Genomic DNA, 18920 nt, shown 5'->3' with positions numbered 1-18920 from the left:
AAGAGTCGTACATTCTACCAACTGAGCCAGCCAGGTGCCCTAAGATAGACCCTCTTTAAGGGGGCGGGGGGAGGACATATATAGAGAGACAAAGTACAACAATGGTTATAAGAGGGGGGAGGGGAATAGGCAGTTATTGTTTAATGTGATAGGCTTTCAGTATAGAATAATAAAAACGTTTTGGAAATGTGTAATAGTGATGGCTGCACAATTATGTGAATATATTTAATGCCACTGAACCATATACTTGAAAATAGTTAAAATGGTAAATTTTATGTATATTTTACCACACACACACAAAAAGGAGTTAAAATGAACAAACTTCACAATGTCAGACAAATGTGATATATGTGTATAAAATATAAAAATGCATGCAGTTTATTATAGTAGATAATGCACAACCATTCAGTGACACTGAGGGTACTGATTGATTAAAAAGCTCTGCCCTCCATGAAGCCAATGAGAAGTAACAGAAAAATATCATCTATCTTCTAGAAATATGAGAAGCAGCTCCAGTGTGAGAGAATGGGCTTTGTTTAGTAAGCAATAATGAATTTACAAACATCACCTTGAAATGCCTCAAACAAAGGCTGTGTGTCTGAGTGTTGTCAGAACTCAAAAATTCACAAATCTCTTACAAGAACAAAATGGCAGGCAGATCTAGCAAAGAGCCCTCTCTTGTCTGCTATGCTATAAATTCCAGTTAACACCTATCCATGGTCTTCAGCTCTTATTTTAGGAGTACTTTAGAATCTATTTGGGGATTAAGTTCCTGGGTTTTTTCCTTCTAGTTTGCTACTAACAACTGCAGGGTCCTACTGGATCCCAAAGTCAGCTCTTTGGGAAGCTATAAATACACTTAACATTAAGTGATATTAGCATTGGTGTTCATAAGTGAAGGGAGAAAAGTGCTCCAACACATGTTGGAGATTAACAAGGCAAGCAAATACTTCTAATCTGATAGTGCTGAGAATAAAACCAAGTGCACTGTAATGCTGTCATTTAGCGTCCTTCCAAGTCAGTTAGGGCAGAGAAGCAACAACTATTTTGAGGGCAATTTTGAAAAGGGTCCCAGAATAGTATCACCCTTCCCCCACTCCCTAGGTGAAAAGGACTGCTAAGAGAGGTAGTAAGTGTACAAGAACTCTGGGAGAGCAAGGACTACACTTAGATTATTCACCACTGATCCCCATGACCCAGCACCACACCTTGCAAACAGCAGGCATGTAATTATTTATTCCCTAAGTAAATCTTTGAGAGCTGCTATCCCTTCCCCATTCTTGAACAGGGCTGTGTACTCTCCCTCCCCACAGAAATCACCTCATCTCTGGTTTGTGGATGTTTTTTGAGAGGCTCTTTCATCACTTCATTTAACTTTGAGAGAAGTTGGAGGAGGGTGAGGACACGTGCTTGCTAATCATCCTTTTCCAGATTGCCTCATGCGCCAGAATGGATTTTTATTATTGGTCTGTGGCTGCTACTGCTGTGGAAAGATTTCAGCCTGACCTTCCCAAGCTGCTGGGGAATGAATGTTGCACGTGGCTGACAGAGAAAATGTGTCCTTTTTTTTTTTTTTATAAAGCTTTTAGACTAACCAGAGTTCACCGTGGAAGGAAAGTCACCCTTTCTTGAACCATACAAAACTCAAGTTGTTGAATTCTTTTACATAAAAATGACATAGTAAAACTGATCTGAACTGGTCCAACAGGAAAAAGGTAGCATCCTGAAGCACCTCACAGAGAGCAGTGGCATCAAAGAACAGTACTCATGGAAAGAAGAAAATGAAAGCCATTTATGAAAGCAGTTTAAATAACAGGATGGGTTCTCACAGCTGGCCTCACAAAAGAGAACAAATATGTCAAAGGGAACAACTGATAGACAAATAGAGTCCTATCCATCTGGCTGAGGAAAGAGCCACTGGTGGGAATACTGAGAAGCTTGTCTGCCTGATGCCTCACTGAGTGAGCGGAGTAGCTTTTAGAAATGCTGGAACACATGCTCACACCATAGCTGGTTGGCTCTACCAGCAAAAGACTCAGAGAAGGGTTGTACTGATACACTGGCAAAAAGGGAGAGGCAGAGTGTGTTTTATTGGTTTGGAACTTACACCTGGACTCTCATCTCAACTCATGACTACCCTGGCCCTCCATCTCGGGAGTCGGGTAGGAAAGAAGGGAGATTATGTGAATAAGATGTCTCATTTTGTGCTTTTAAAAACAGGACTCAAGAATCTCATCCCAAAACATCAAGTTCAATCCCGTGTCACGTTAATGCCCCATCTATACTTTTACATAATGCAGAGCTGAGTGCAGGCACTTTGGGAGAAGGGGAAATCAGGCCAGACTCAAGGAAAGCAAACACATAAAGCTATCTGCATCTCCAACTCAGTCCATACCATAGAAAAACCTGCTCAGAAATAATTGCTCAAGGCAAATAGAACTCAATTACTAAGGAAAATCTGCCCTAATGAGGGCTCATAATTTAACAAGCCAAACAGCTTCAAATTAAGCTGAACTCAGGGTTTTTCTAATTGGCAGTTTTATCCATCTCTAAGTTCTCATTTCTTATTTCTAAAAATCAAAATGACTCTCTGCCTAAAATTTAAAAAGAAATGCCTATCACCCACTCTAAAATAGTAATTCGCTAAATTTTCACCTACATATCTTCTATAAAATTAAACGAACCCCTCAGATGGCACAAAAGCAGAAGCCATCACTCTATTTAAAGTACTATCGACCAATCCCTTACTAATTGCACTTAGAAGCCTGGTTCCTGCTACCAGAAGCTCAGTCACAGAATACCTCTGCTATCAAAGAGAGAACAACTGCTTGATCCCCGCCACCAACTATTAGAATCACTCTGGGGAGGGTAGTGGCTTACCTGCTCCTCTGACAGTTGGGATATATGATTCACAGCAGCATAGGATTCAATTTTGGGGTTAAAGTGATTGATGATGGCTCTGAAAAAAATAATTAACATTAATATAGCATCAGATGGAAGAAGCAGATAAATGAGTTAAAAACAAGTATCAAGTACCCTCTAGTTTGGAGTATGAGTGCATAGGAGTGATTGTCAGGGGGTAACTATCGTTTTATTGAACATGAGGTTACATGGGGCTGAACTGATAACTCTGAAATAAGAAGGGTTTATAATTTATTATACAAAGAATAGAATCAAATGTCTCTGCTCTGCAAATTAACTAGGTGGAAAAAAATTCACAACCGAATAAAAAACAAAACCACGCATCCTTCAGGCAAGAAACAGGACCAAGGGGGCTGTCCACTAGGGGGCCCTGGTGTTTCAGTCAGAAAGAAAAGTCGTTTGTTCTGCCTCTGACTTGGGAGTACAGGGCACTCAGTAAAGCTGGACCAACATATAGGCTAAATACAATCTCTGAAGAAGATGAGCTTTATCAAAGCCTAGAACCAATCTTCTTATTGTTAGTTAATAATTTCAAACCAAAATTTTATTTCCAGCCATTCAAACCAAAATCTGAGTGTCGTTTTCAAACACTTCCTCTCCATCACCCTCATATTCAAGGTCACCAAGTTTTATCAAATCTAGTTCTTAAAAACCTCTGAAATCTGAAATGAAGTTCCTTGAAACCAATGCTTTGATGTATATGTGGGTCCTTGTCATTTCTTGCCTAGCATAGCAGTAGAAAAAGCACACATTTCAGCACTCTAATTCAGATCAGAGTTTAGCGTAAGTCCATACTGACAACAAAAATAATTACAGAAATGAGAAGAGAAAAATCTTTCTAACAGAATAATTCTAAGTATATGTGTAGATACTCTTTCCTTTAGGAGGTGGAGCTTGGTTCCCATTCCCATTGAGGGTAGGGTAGACTTAGTAACTGATTTCTAAGAAATTGAGTAGTAAAAGGGAAAAACAATAACTTTAAAGAATCTTAGCAGATACTATCTTATTAGCCAAATAATAAATATAAACATTGCCAGTGATTCATGTGGCTGTCATATAATCCCTGATATGATATTATGACAAGGGTACTTTACCTCTGTTATACACTTCCCAAAACCTACAACCTCAGTCTCATCATGAGGAAGACATGAGACAAAACCAGACTAGGAGCATTCTATAGGAAACCTGGCCAGTACTTCTTAAGACTGTCAAGGTCATGAAAAACTGTACTTGAGAAATTATCACAGACCAGAGGATACTGGGGGGACATGACAGCAAAATGCAATGTGCTACCTTGAATTGGACCCTGGAACAGAAAGAGAAAATTAATAAACTGGTGAAATCCAATTAATATGTGGAGCTTAGTTAATAGTAATGTATCACTGCCAGTTTCTTAGTGACGAATAAATTGTACCTTGGTAATGTAAGATGGGGGAAACATGGTTGAGGGGCATAAAAGAATTCTGTGTATTATCTTTGCACTTTTTCTATAATCCTAAAATTATTCCAAAATAAAAAGTTTATTAAAACGTGTGTGTGGTAGTGCAAGAGAAATCAATATTTTCTTTCAACATAATGTTGATAGTATAAAATTCTTGAACCATTTAATCTAATATGGGCAATAAAAGTATAAGCCAAACTTAAAAAAAAAAAAAAAAACCATGGTTTGACCATTTGTTATTTTGGAATTTTAGGAAGCTACATGTCTCAGAGGGACAAAGTGGGAATAACACCTACCCTAGCACTAGTACAGTACCCAGGAATAGTACATTGTAGGCATAAAATAAATGTTTGTCGAAAGAGTGACTAAATCCTGGAGAATTCTTGCAACATTTATATAATAAAGCAATGTCAAACATCTCGCACAGTACCTGGCACACAGCTGGTATTCAATAAATATTCAATGAATGAATACATCAAACGGCATAGTAATGGGTCAGGAACAGAGGAAAATTCTGGTAACTTATTTTTTAGGACTTCCAAGACAGATAGAGATATTATCTGCAAGTTAGGTTGTAACTTGCCCTAAATTCGAAGTGGGAAAGGATGTGGACCAAGTTGGGGTCAAATATTTTTCTCGTTCAGAAGGTGAGGTTTGAGGGCACTGGCAGGGATGACAACAGTCCAAGAGCAGAAAGGAAAATCAGGAGCCAAAATCCAATAAGAAGATAGGGGAATAGGTTTAGAAAGGAACTGAGAATCCCTCAAACTTAGCAGCAGTACCAAGTTAAAGTTAACCAAGGGGAGAATGTGAGTCATAGGGTCTAACATCTAAAAGTGACAGGATCAAGAAAAGGAAATACAGTAACCAAATCAATCTATGACTAGACCTCAGTTATTTTAGGAAAAAGAATCTGAACTCTGTAAATACATTCATTTCATGATTTTATGGTATTTTTTCTTTTGGGTTTTCCTTAAATTTCTTAGTAAAATTTTTCTGAAAAAATGTTTTTTAAAACTCCTGACTCACCTAAACTAGGATTGTTTGTCTTCATTTGCCCAGCTTTGGAGAACAGAGAACTCCAAAATATCTTCATGTCTGTCTGGGTGGGAAAGTAGTGACCATGGTGGCGAGGTGGCAACCCAGTGAAGCTGGTGAGGTCTGGACAATGAAATAATCCCTGGGAATGAAAGTGATGGGGATGCTATAATTCTGTTCCCTTTCTACCTAAGGAATTCTTGCACTAGCAAAGAAAGCAAGGAAGCAAAAAAGAAGGAAAAGAGAAAGGAGAAATGGAAAGAAGGAAGAAAGAAGACAGGGGAGGGAAAGGGAAGAGGAAGGAAGGGAGGAAAAAAGGAATTGGGGAGAGAAAGGAAAAACCTGGGAAGTATTCTCCTCAAAAAGCATACTGATTTTCTTCCCTTCTCAAAGTTTTACCTATCAAGTGTCAGTTGGATCTACAGATGGACTAGGTAAGCAGGACATACATGTTGATGCTGTTTGAGCATATTCATCCTGAGGGTATGACAGATATGCCACTCTGGGAATTTGGACTAAGAATAAAATCATTCTCCAACCTCCCCTGTGACACTCCCATCCCAGAGCCTCTGTTGTCAGCAGGCAACTAAAGCCTCTCACTAGGCTTGCTGAGGGACTATTTAGAAACCTGAAAGAGGGGAACAGTCTAAATCCAGTTAGCACTCTCTAACCCAGTACCCACAAAGGGCATAGAGTATAGGCCTCTGCTTTATTTTTCTTGCTGTTTCTTTAGGATAATTAAAAATCTGAATACTAATCTGATCTAATGGAGATGCCAGGCACAGGGCTCTAAGCCCAAGAGGTAAGAAAAGTTGTCTGACATTGGCTGTTCTTCTAGGCTCCTTTTTTTTTTTTTATTAAAGATTTTATTTATTTATTCATGAGAGACACAGAGAGCCAGAGACATAGGCAGAGGGAGAAGCAGGCTCCCTCCGGGGAGCCCAATATGGGACTCGATCCTGGGACTCTGGGATCACACTCTGAGCTGAAGGCAGAGGCTCAACTACTGAGACACCCAGGTGTCCCATCATTCTAGGCTCTTTAGCAAGGAATTTCAGAGAGGGCTTGGAAGCTTCCTATTAAAGTCCTCAGGACTTTATACTGTTGAAATGGGAAATTTGTTCTGAGATAGCAAAGAGATGACAAAACACTGAAACCAGGCTAAGTCCACCTACACTGAGTGACACATGCCTTTGCAGTGACTGAAATACTTAGCTTCTTCTTTCCCAGGAAGCTTTCAGCCTACTAGGGTTAACCTGGGTTGTGATTCCACACTGCCCCACCTGGCCAGGTCTTAGAAGAGGATTTATGCCTGATGCTCTCAGTGGGAGAAAGATGATGTACTAGATTTATAGATGAGGAGCCTCTCTCCTTTCTTTAGGCTTCCCTTCCCACCAATATCATCTGCAAAAGGATTTACTACAATACATTCTGAACATTTGGGGGTGGGGGGAAGGGTTTTCTTCACAGATTCTAACAGTAGCTCTCTCAATTTACTGATCAATGTTAACAGGTAGCAATTGTCTAATGTTTAAATCTAAAATTTGAGTGTTTCAGCAAGGAAGAAATGGCAATTTCTCTCTCTCTCCTTCTCTCCCTGCCTCCCTCTGTCTCCCTCCTTCTCCATCTCTTCCTTCCCTCTCTCCCATGTGAGGACACAAGGCAGAAGGCAGCTGTCAGCAAGCCAAGAAGAAGGTCCTCACCAGTAACTGACCCGGCTGAACCTCGATCTGGGACTTTTGCCCTCCAGAACTGTGAAAACAAACTTCTGGTTTTTAAGCCATTTAGTCTATGATATTTTGTTATGGCAGTGGAAGAGATTAATACATAGATATTCTCCTCTCCACAGGACCCTGGCACTTGGGCAAAGCAAACTTCAAACTAAAGTCCATCTTTAGCAAACAGTAGAGTGGATAAAGTCTGCTTCTCATTCCGCAGGTGACTTCCTCTCTTTTAACCCTTTATATTGTGGATTATTATTTCCCTCCCTTCTAGAAGAGGATCCTGAGTTTCCTATGCCACAAAGTTCTAATCACAAGTGCCACAAATGTAGCTACATGGGTTACCAGTTTCCCAGGCAGAGTGAGCCCTTTAGCCTTTACTGAGTGAGAAACAGAGACTTTTTTTTTTTTAAGATTTTATTTATTTATTCATGAGAGACAGAGAGAGAGAGAGAGAGAGAGAGAGAGAGAAAGAGAGAAAGGCAGAGGGAGAAGCAGGTTCCATCCAGGGAGCCTGATGTGGGGCTCGATTCTAGGTCTCCAGGATCATGCCCTGGGCTGAAGGCGGTGCTAAACTGCTGAGCCACCCAGGCTGCCCAAAACAGAGACTTTAATAAAGAAAAATATTGCAGGGGTTTCTGAATGGCCTGTGCCATAGAGAAGACACACATACACAGAAGAAAGATTATGTCTGAAAAAATAGGATGGGCAGCAACATACTGGCTAAGAAAGAGATGTTCATTTTTCCTTTCATTTGCATCTTGAGATTTTCATCTAATCACAGCCTTTCAGGTATTTAAACAAAACCTATCTTATGCCCGCCAAAAGCTTTTTACACTAAAAAGTATTTTAGAAAAAGGAACTTAAAAGGAAGAAGAGTAGAAGGAGAGGAAGGTTTGAGTGGGCAAACAATGAGAAAACACAGTCATTACGAAAAAATTAATGTATGACAAATATGCCTCCCAAAAATGTCTCTTTGACATAGGTGGCAAGAGAAATGGGGAAAGAATAGTCTATTCAAGAAATAGTGCTGGGAAAACTGGATATCTATATCCAAAAGATTGAAGTTGATCCCCTACCCCATACCATACACAAAAATTAACAAAGAATGGATTACAGATCTAAATGTATCATCTAAAATCTATAAAAATCTTAGAAGAACACATAAATCTTTGCAACCTTGGATTAAGCAATGATTTCTTAGGATACCAAAAGTGAAAGTGACAAAAAGTAGGAAGATTTAAAGAAATAAGGCCCAAGGAAAGGGAAAGGAGTCTGGAAGTAGAACTTTGTGGGGAAAGGGAATAGAATTTCTAACCAAACCTCCACCTTTTTTTCCCCCTTCAGCTTTATTCAAACTGAACTAAATGCTCTATGAGAGCAGGGACCAAATTTATTTTGCACACAATATATTCCTAAGACTTTAGCAAAATGCTGCGCATACTGAGAGATTTTCGTTTTTCAAAATGAATGAATAAATCAAAGTCTAAGATGGTTTTTGTTCAGTCTCACCACAAGTAAGGAGGTCCATGATCACCACCTAATTCTCCAAAAGTATGAAAATAGAAAAATGTTTTATTCCCCATCCCAAGAGAAAAGATGGCTTGGACATGAACAGCTATCCTTCAAAGAAGGAACTAAAGTCACTGAAGACAATAAAGCTTTCTCTTCCTCTTAAGTCTTACTAGGAGCCTAGAGAAAAGCTTTCTGGCATTTCTTACTAAAATAATCTAGTATCTTCTAAGGTAAGCCTAATTTTTTGTTTGTTCGGGATGAGGGGAGATAGGAAAGAAGTGTGGGAATATGTTATATACTCTGTTACTGGGTCCCCTAATGCCACTGAATTAGGAAGTCCCAAAGGGGAAAGGCAAAAGAAACAGAAAATGTCATAGTAGGGAAACTGCTGAAGCCAGCCCCAGAGACATAGCTCTGTACCTAAAGCACCTTTAAGGGCAAGAATCTGGGCCACCCTCTAATGCAACTGCCTGCTACTGATTGCCCAAGACAGGGGTCACTTATACAAACTGAAGCAAAATGAAGTGGACAGATGGAACAGCAAGGCTAAGCCACAGACTGGCTAAGGATTTCTTGGTCCATTTTGAACTTATTCTCTCCGACTCATGACTCTGCAAAGCAGCTTTCTTTTCCCTAGTGCTGGGTGGATGATGGCTGAGACACACAGTTAATGCCCAACTTACCCAAGAAATACAGGGGAATGTTACCTTAACAATGTAGGCAATGTAGCTTAAGAGAAAATGTAGATTCTTCCTCATATTCAGAGGGAATCTAAAGCAAATCTTCCAAAGATGCAAATTTTCAGTCCCAGCTATCTCCCACAGACAAAAGCACCCAAAGGTCTTTTATGAAACAATAAATAAATAATAGTTTCAACCAGAAGTCCAGAACATGGTGATTGTTTCCTTACCTGAGATATTTGAAGGAAGTAGCCTATCTCTAAAAGCTGCTATGTAAATCCTACAGGCAGAAAGAAAAACAGGGAAAGGCTGTTTACAGGAAAAGTTTCTGCAGCTCTTATTACAAGGAGGGAAGAAACGTAACTGGTATAATTCAAGATGGTACACACTGAGAATATTCTTAAAAGTTTCACTCCAAAATTATCCCTATAAGCCTACCAGATATACATTAAAGAGTCGATTATGGGTACATACCTGAAGTCTGAAAAAAATAAATTTGGATGTCAAGCTCCAACCTCATAAGAATTATAGTTCTGTATTTTCAAATACTTGCTAAACATGTACACATGAACATTATGCTTTTGCTTACATGGCTTTCTTCACAAGGAATGCTATTTTTCTTTACTCCTAAGAAGCATAAATCTTATTTTTCCCTTAAAGACCAGTTAAAATACCACTGCTTCCCAGAACAACATGGTACATATAATACAAAAAATAAGGCTCTAGCGGCAGTAGATCCAAGGTAAAATCCTGGTTCTTTCACTTCTAAGTTGTATGACCTTGGGCAAGAGACCACTCTCTCTATTACCAGTTTCTTCACCTTATTACATTTCCTTTGCAAAGCTTTCCTCTATGTTTTTCTATATATACCATCTTGCTTGACCAAACAGGAACTTTTTACTTTTTTTAATTTTTTAATTTTTATTATTATTATTATTATTATTATTATTTTAATTTTTATGATAGTCACAGAGAGAGAGAGAGAGAGAGAGAGTGAGAGAGGCAGAGACATAGGCAGAGGGAGAAGCAGGCTCCATGCACCGGGAGCCCGATGTGGGACTCGATCCCGGGTCTCCAGGATCGCGCCCTGGGCCAAAGGCAGGCGCCAAACCGCTGCGCCACCCAGGGATCCCCTTTTTACTTTTTTTTTTATAAGCAGTCCAGGTATAATACACTACAGATATATTCTCAGATATTTGGGATTAAAGACAAGAAAATCATATTTATAATTGCTTCTACTTGGGAAATCTTCAATTGTACAGGTAAAAGACTGGTTTCTGAGAAGAGGTAAAGGTAGGACTGAGTGGTATGTGGCAGCAGATAAAATGGTTCATCTGAGATTATTTAATTTTTTTAAAAAGTTTATTTATTTCAAAGCGGTCTCTACATCCAAGGTAGGGTTCAATCTCATGACCCCACGATCAAGCATGGCACACTGAACCAGGTGAGCATCCCGAGTTATTTAGTTTTAAACTACCCTTTCTTTTCACCTTCAGAATTGCCTCACATACTCCCATTTCATGCAGTAATAAGCTTCCTTCTTCATGGAGTCAATGAATCTTTAGCCCATCCAATTCAACAACGATGACAAAAAAACAATTTCCCTTGATGCCTGTTAACAGCAGTGCATTACAAGCCTCAGAGACTCTACTGATTAACATTAAGCAAAATAAAACCTCAAATAAGAATACCTTCTAACCTTTTCACTTTGAAATGATCTAGTCAAAACTTCAGCACCTGACCCGTTAGGGTTGTTCCTCTAACTCATCCCCTACTTGCTAGGCTTTAACCCTTTCGTGTCAGTTATCCCCTTTCTTACACTGCTGTTGCAGTGGCCCCTCTTTTCAGAACCAGAGACACAAACGTGGGTTCATTTCAACCTCACTAAAGAAGGCATTTTGGCAACCATCAGGAAGGATGAGCTATTGGCCACTGCATCTAGTTGTTTGCTTTACCCAAAGATCCAACTATGTAAATTGGCCTACTTTATTACTAAAGAGAACTTAATTTATTTGTGTACAAAAATTTATTAGTTGAAGGCACTGGAACAGAAAATGTGTATCATTGACTATACCACGGTAATCCTCATAGTTCAACTTAAGGAATGATTTGAATTCAGCAGGTGAGAAACACAGGTGTCATACCAGGAAGTTATTCACCTGCTAGACTACATTTTCATCCAGGCACGGCATGAACAAATGAAGGTTCACAATTCATCAACTGGAGGGAAACAAGAAAGAGTTAATGTGTGTGAAATGTACATGCACAGAACCTGAGGGGCAGTTGCCTCATTTTCTGAAGCTGTGTGCATGACTATGCATTTTGGCAGTGCGGGCTTTCTACCTTGATGCATGACTTTGCCCAATGTAGGTTTCCACCTCATCACCTGATGGAAATTAAGCAATTGGTTATAGCTATTTTGCTTGAAAAATGAGCTAATCTCTAGCTACTGTGGCCCCAAACCATAGATTAAAGCCAAGTAAGATGCCATGGGCTTTACACTTTGGCTAAATTATCTCCTCTAGCTCTGGTATGAGAGAAGAATGGAATTCCTTCCTACTTTAGATACCAGCCTGACATTTTTCCACTGTTTCTACAATCACAATGAATGTAAATGGAGAAGAACGAACCACTGGAGTAAAATGGACCATCTACATTTCCATAAAAGACATCACTTAATCCATTCCCCTTAGGAATGTCTACTGTTTATTAAACTTTTCCCTTAATAAATGAACAGAGGCTCCAAAACTTTCCTAGGAAGAAAACACCTACAAGATTAGCCAATCTCTACTCCAGATCCCATTGCTCTGTGCTTCAGATTCTCTTGCACCATCTCTAGTTGCAAGCCAGGAGTTGCTGGCAGAGTTCCTGGGGATACAGAATACAGACCTTGATAGCCTTTACAATTACGTTAGCCCTGGATTTCCTATCTCCAGAGGTAAGGCCCCTCTACACGCTCAGAAACATCTAGCAAATATAAAGGAACAAAATAAGTCATGTGAAAGGGTCTATTAAATTTTCTGTTTCATTTCAGGACATAAGAAAATCCTAATATATATCTGGGAGGGTTTCTTTTTTTTTAATAAATTTATTTTTTATTGGTGTTCAATGTGCCAACATATAGAATAATACCCAGTGCTCATCCCATCAAGTGCCCCCCTCAGTGCCCGTCACCCAGACTGGGAGGGTTTCTAAGGCAGTGGGGATCAGTTAAAAACCCCAAGAAATGATCTAATTTTAATTAACGGTGAACTAATTTTAATTAATGGCGAAAGTTCCAATCCCTTGAATGTGACTCAAGAACTTTTAAAAACCTGGCATGAGCCAAAACACTGAAATATTTTAATTACACATCATTCCCATTAGCCCAATTAATCAGCTTATTATAAGATATTTAACCTTTTTTTTTTTTTTTTTAGATTTTATTTTTAAGTAATCTCTACACACAACGTGGTACTTGAACTCATGACCCAAGATAAAGAGTCACATGCTCCACCAACTCAGCCAGCTGGGTGCCCCAATAAAAAAAGTCAGCAATTGACTAACTTAGGTTTCTTTACCTATTACATCAAAAGCAGAGGGAAATTGTTTTAGTGGATCACATGCTGCTAAACTGAAGAGAGAGGGACACTTTCTGTGGATCCCATACTAGTTAGAGAAAAAGAGGCACATGGATCCCTAACTAAGTTAGGAGAGCTGTGCATATGCCTCAGTGGTGGGGAAGGAGGGCTGAGGAATCTCAATTGGACAAAGGAGAAAGAAGACTGTCAAGATTTCTGAGTGGTCCCATGTGGGCCATATGGACACCATACTAGTAAGAAGCAGTCCTGATGTTCATACACAGGAGAGAGGGAATGGTGGCCATATGGATCACATACCAGTTTTCAAGTGCTCCAAGTAAAGAATGAAATTAAAAGACATGGAAAGAGGTTTATGTTCCATCCCAGGGGGACCTTTTAGAACTCCTCAGGAAAGGCAATCAGCGAGTCTGCCAAAGTAATTAAGCAAGTGAACATTTACCATAAAGCCCACATCAGTTAAGTGAACAGAGATGAATCTTATTACAGTGCACTGTCAGCTCTGAGCCTGCAGGTGCTAACCGCTGAGATGCGGTGTGACGCGGCCCTGTCTGTTTGCCTGTCCACTGTGACGGAGAGCTTCGTTCACCCTTCCCTCAGCTCTGAAAAGGCAGGCTGCTTTCACTGGCTCTGGCAGTGCTTCTGTTGCCTTCAGAAAGGCCCTAGTACAAGTGGTTCCTCTAAAGAGCCTAGGTGCAAATAGTGGGAGCAGGTGGCTTGAGGAGGGAGCCCTGAAAGAGAGATAGGTGTAGGTGAAATTTTGGGGAGCTGGGTAGCAGTCCGGTTAGTAAGATAAGGAGAATGAGATAGTTTAGTAAGTTAAGAAGTAAGGGAAGAATAAACAAGCTGCTCAAAGTATTGAACCATTCTGCTTAAGTGAGGTTGAAAGTATCTCCCTCACTGAAAAGGGAAAAAGTTAAAATATCTTGCAAAATATTTTCTCCACAGGAAAAGGAATGCTACTGATGAATATTGCTTTTGCAATGTTAATGGCAGCCTTAATATCAGCTTTATTCATGAGTTAACAGCAAAGGGGAAGAGCCAGATTTTCTCAACAACCCTGTCAGTATCTATTATTGAACAAAACTCACCGTTTGCTAGAGGAAATGAGTATTTATCAATTATCCTAAGATTTACAAACAGCACCTGGTGCACCATTTGGCCCTATTTCTTTGTGCAAATAAGTATGCAAGTCAAAAGAAAAGCCCCCAACTGACTGAAGTGCAGCCTCCTGTGTCAGAGACCCAGGCAGCTTCTATCAGACAGAAACCTCACAGGAAGAAGGCTTTAAGAGTACCTTTGAGGACAAATTCAAAAATCATATAACATAACAACAACAACAACAACAAAAACCAAAACAAAACAAAACAAAAAACAAAAAAAATCATATAACATTTTCAAAACTCATCAAAGGCCATGTGTCTATCACTCAGACAAGTGGATAAAAACAGACAGCTAAGTAGATAAGGCCCCTTGTTCAGAAACCAATAAATCTCTAACTCCTTAGAGAGGAGGTCTGAAAGGCATTTCTGGGAAACAGACAGGACCAGCCAACTGAGGAAACAAGATGGCACGGGCTGGGGCAGAAACTAACAGAGGTCTCAAAACACACACTTGAGGGATGCCTGGGTGGCTCAGTGGTTAGGCGTCTGCCTTCGGCTCAGGTTGTGATCCTGGAGTCCTGGGATTGAGTCCCACATCGGGCTCCCTGGTTGGAGCCTGCTTCTCCCTCTGCCTGTGTCTCTGCCTCTCTGTGTGTCTCTCGTGAATAAATAAATAAGATCTTAAAAAAGAAAAAAAAACATACAGTTGAGCAGGCACTCCTAGGTCTGAGCTTCTCTATAGGCCCAGAACAGAAGTAAACAAAGAGCTGTGGTAAAAAGTGATTTGCAATCTTACTTTTACCACAGCCCTTTGTTTGCAACATGGCCTGCAGCTTCCTTACATTCAAAGGCAGTGGGAGGTAGGAGAAGCAGGGGAGACTAGAGGACTACTACACAGACCCAAGCAGTGCTGCCCAGGAGAGGACTTAATGTGAGGATAAATTTGGGGCCTGATTCTCTGACAGCACCTCCAGTAATAGCTAGTAAAGCAGTAAGAGCCAGGGTGAGAGCCAGCTCCAAACATTCATCATAATCATGCAATGAGTTGACGGCCTTTGGGGGAGAGTCTATAAAATTCCGGAGTAAGAAAATGAAGCCCACATGGAGAGGGTGAGGCGGTTGGCTCTGGCAGATTGTCTCTCCGGGAGGCTGGGTATAATTGTTTTATGTTCACAAAGAAGTTATTAGCTGTTTTCTCTCCAATATACCAGAAATAGCTAAAAGATTTTCCCCTCCTGAAAAGGTGATGCTACCAGAAGAATTTAGTTTGAAAAGCAATTACAGAACTTTATCCTATATGCACCATTTTAGAAAGAGAACTTCTCTTTTCTCCCCCTCCAGTATTCGTCAAATTGACTTGCTTTACCACACAGTGAAAGAACACTTTGTCTCTAGAAAAAAGGATTAAGGTATCTGAAGCTAAGAGTTGGCTGGCAGACCCTGTGACTCAATGGTTCAGTTTGTATGGAAAGATTTGAATACCTACTGCATGCAGGCAGTGAGGGAGGTGAATGAAATCTGACCGGAGATAGCAAGGAATTTACAGGCTAGTGGAAAGACAAATACCACAGACACTTTCATTAAGATGTGGTAAGGGCTAGACAGACAAAGAGCAGACAAAAGGTCTCATAGGACCACTGAGGAGGGATATTTTGCCCAACCTAGGAGCTTAGGAAAGGCATCCTGAAGGAAATGGTGTGAATGGAATTTTGAAATATTAATTTATAAGGTGAGACGGTCCTGGTACCTTTGCTTAAATGGATGGAGACTAAAATCTAATTTTTACTAAATTAGACTACAGAAACCTTACTAGGTAAGTTAAATTAGGTTCATGCATTCAAAAAACAGCAAATTTCTCCAGTAAACCAAAGAGAAAAGTTAGAGTTTCCCTTCCCAGTCTTGTTTTAAATCTTTTCCGGCAGGATCCTTTTGTGAAAGCCATGAGACCTTTGCCTGCTGGGGTCTTTTTTGCTCAGTGCTAACTCAAAGATGCTCATGGGGATGGGCTATGGCAGGTTCTGGAGCTCCTCTCTGCTAAACTAAGTGTAATCACAAAGCAGCTAAGTTGAAGGCAGGGCTTTCAGTCTCACATGGGAGTGAATAGATCTCAGCTGTGTGTGCCCACCCTCTACAGTGTCAGTCTCCAGCTGGTGATGCAGCTGCTTCACTTAGAGTCACACTGAAGCCTCTATTCTCTGATCTCCACCAAACCATACTGAAGAGACTAAATAAATGGCTCTTCTTTTGCAGCTGCCTGTTAATTATAACTGCTTCCTTAGTTGTCTTTTGGCTTCTTAAACAATAATATACATTTGGGAAGGTCCTCTGTAAGAAACACACAAGAGAACTTTTAACCTCATGAAGAGCCGGAAAAAATACCTTACTGTCAAGGGCAGTAAGGCATCCAAACATCTAGAATGGGAGCATGTGAAACAGCATCAGGACACACAGATTCCTTCAGCAGGGCCTCTAGCTTATATAAAGAACAGTAGCCTATCACTCAGCCAATAAGAGGATTTTTTAAGGCATTCTGAAAATCATCTGTAAAATTCAGTGAATCTGAAACATAAAAATAGCATTAATTGCTTTGACTTGTTACTTAAAAGGGAAGAAAAAAACAATGCATAATATTATCAATAATTCATTTCAAAGTGGCTTTAGTGGTCTCAAAGCCCCATTTCATATAATTAAAATCTTTTGGCTATATTCTTGTTACCCTGGAGCGAACTAGAAGTCAGTAAATTCTACTGTGTTGGGATAAACAATTCAGTTCATCATTAAGAAAGGGGTCTGTCATTCTGGTAATTCCAAGTATACTTCCTGGCTATACTGGGTTAGTTCAGGAGCTGCTAAGACTGTCTTTCCTGTTGTCTGTTAAGATCTGAGCTCCACAGACATAACTGGGGAGTACAGAGGGAGAGCTCTACAAGCACTTCTTAGGCATCTCAATATCCACTTCCCCAGCTTAGGACCCTTAGGTCAGTTGATAATTCTGGGAGACAATAAGGCCTTAGAAGATGAAACCATTTATTCCAGCCATCCATTTATTCATTCAACCAACATTTATTGTACCATACTGCACTTTGCTAGGGGCAGAGATTACAGAAGTAAAAGAAAGCATGGTTTATATCTTAGGAGCTCACCATCTAGTGATGGACATATATACAAACAGCCATACCCATGTGATAAGTGCTCTAAGAGAAATGTACAAAGTCCTATGGCAATGCTGGTGTGAATCATTTGGCCTCAAAGAATCCAGGAAGCTTTCAAGGAAGGCGACATTTAGAGTAGATTTTTTTTTTAAAGATTTTATTTATTTATTCATGAGAGACACACACAGATAGAGAGAGAGAGAGAGAGAGAGAGAGAGGCAGAGACACAGGCAGAGGGAGAAGCAGGCTCCATGCAAGAAGCCTGATGTGGGACTCGATCCCCAGTCTCCAGGATCACAACCTGGCTGCAGGCAGCGCTAAACCGCTGCGCCACTGGGGCTGCCCCCATCTGGAGTAGATTTTGAAGCATAAGTAGGATTTTGTTAGGTTAAAAGAAGAATGGGAAAACATCCCAGGTATGAAATTTGAGACTCTGTGGCTAAGTCTAATTTGGCCAGATCTTAGGATAAATGGACAGTGATAGTAAATAAGGTTACAAAGGTAGGCTAGGGTCAAGGTGTCATGTGAAGAAGTTTAGACATTATCCTATCAATGACAGGGAATCACACAAGATTTAAGATGTGGTGATTTGGGGCACCTGGGTGGCTCAGTGGGCTCAGCATCTGCCTTCAGTTCAGGTCATGATCCTGGGGTCCTTGGATTGAGCCCCATGTTAGGCTCCCTGCTCAGTGGGGAATCTGTTTATCCCTCTCCCTCTGCCTCTCCCCTCACCCCCCGCTCCTGCTCTCTAATATAAATAAAATCTTTAAAAAAAAAATACCTAATAAGTGTTCTTATATAAATAAGAATTTGTGATCATTTGGGCAAGTTTCTCAAGGAAATATATCTAAGAATGAAATTACAGTGTTATGAGGCTTGGATAACTTGGACTTTACTAGATATTGCCAAACCGCCCTCAAAGTAATGGTACTGACATAAACTCCCAAGAGCAGTGTAAAGACCTGAGCTTCTGAAATTCAACTTTAGTGACAGAACAAACTGAAAAGTGGCTGCTATGGGGGAAGACTAGAAGAAGCAGAGAGGAGTTAGGAGGCTCTTGTGATGTGAGATGTTATGAAGTCTTAAACTAATATGGTGATTGTATAAATGGAGAAGAATCTACTTGAGAAATATTTAGGAGGTAAAGGTGAAAGAACCTTCTGACTGATTGGGTTAAGGACAGGGAAGACTCTAAAGCAAATTTAAGATTTTTACGTTAAGCAACTGAACTGATAATGGTATCATTAACTGAGATGGCAAACATAGGTGACCATTCTTAAATTGTGGAGGGAAGGCAATAAGGCATATTCTTTGGAATGACAAGTTTGAGACACTTGTGAAACCTCTGGGTAGGAAAAAAAGTCAGTTATATGTTCCAAGAAACAAGGTAGATATCCTTCCCTTAAATTAATTCTATATCTGACTTTCCACCTGTCTAGACTAAAACTTTCAGCCTAAGGTGGAGCAAGTAGGGATGAAAGAAGACAGCTTCATAACACTAGACCTCAAAGAGCTACCAAGCTGTGCTTTAAATGTTGTTACTAAAGGGAAGACAATCTGACATCCTGTTTGACATAGAAAAAAACCCCTTAGCTCTTTTGAATGTATTCTACTCAGATACACTTGAGATTTTTCTATAATTTGCTGTTTTGAACTCCTTGCTCTTCCAGATCTATGGAAAAGTGCTTTTTAAGCAAGAAGGAAGTATTTACTGAGAAGTTATGATGAATACTTGTCCAGTCTCTGCCTAATTTCAACAAAGTGTGAATA

General features: G+C 40.0%; 1 protein-coding gene across 2 annotated transcripts in view; it reads right to left on the bottom strand.

Annotated features, from left to right (window-relative positions):
• Positions 1-18920, bottom strand: part of ARMH3 (armadillo like helical domain containing 3) — a 185800-nt gene that overhangs the window by 31517 nt on the left and 135363 nt on the right. For both annotated transcript variants that reach the window (XM_041742921.1, XM_041742922.1), the window contains one exon: positions 2881-2959. In XM_041742921.1, coding sequence (XP_041598855.1) covers positions 2881-2959 — 79 coding nt within the window. The remainder of the gene's footprint in view (positions 1-2880; positions 2960-18920) is intronic.

This window comes from Vulpes lagopus, chromosome 2 (genome assembly GCF_018345385.1).
Source record: "Vulpes lagopus strain Blue_001 chromosome 2, ASM1834538v1, whole genome shotgun sequence".
Classification (NCBI taxonomy): Eukaryota; Metazoa; Chordata; class Mammalia; order Carnivora; family Canidae; genus Vulpes; species Vulpes lagopus.
The sequence above is the reverse complement of the archived record's forward strand: the minus strand, read 5'-3'. Positions and strand labels throughout refer to the sequence as shown.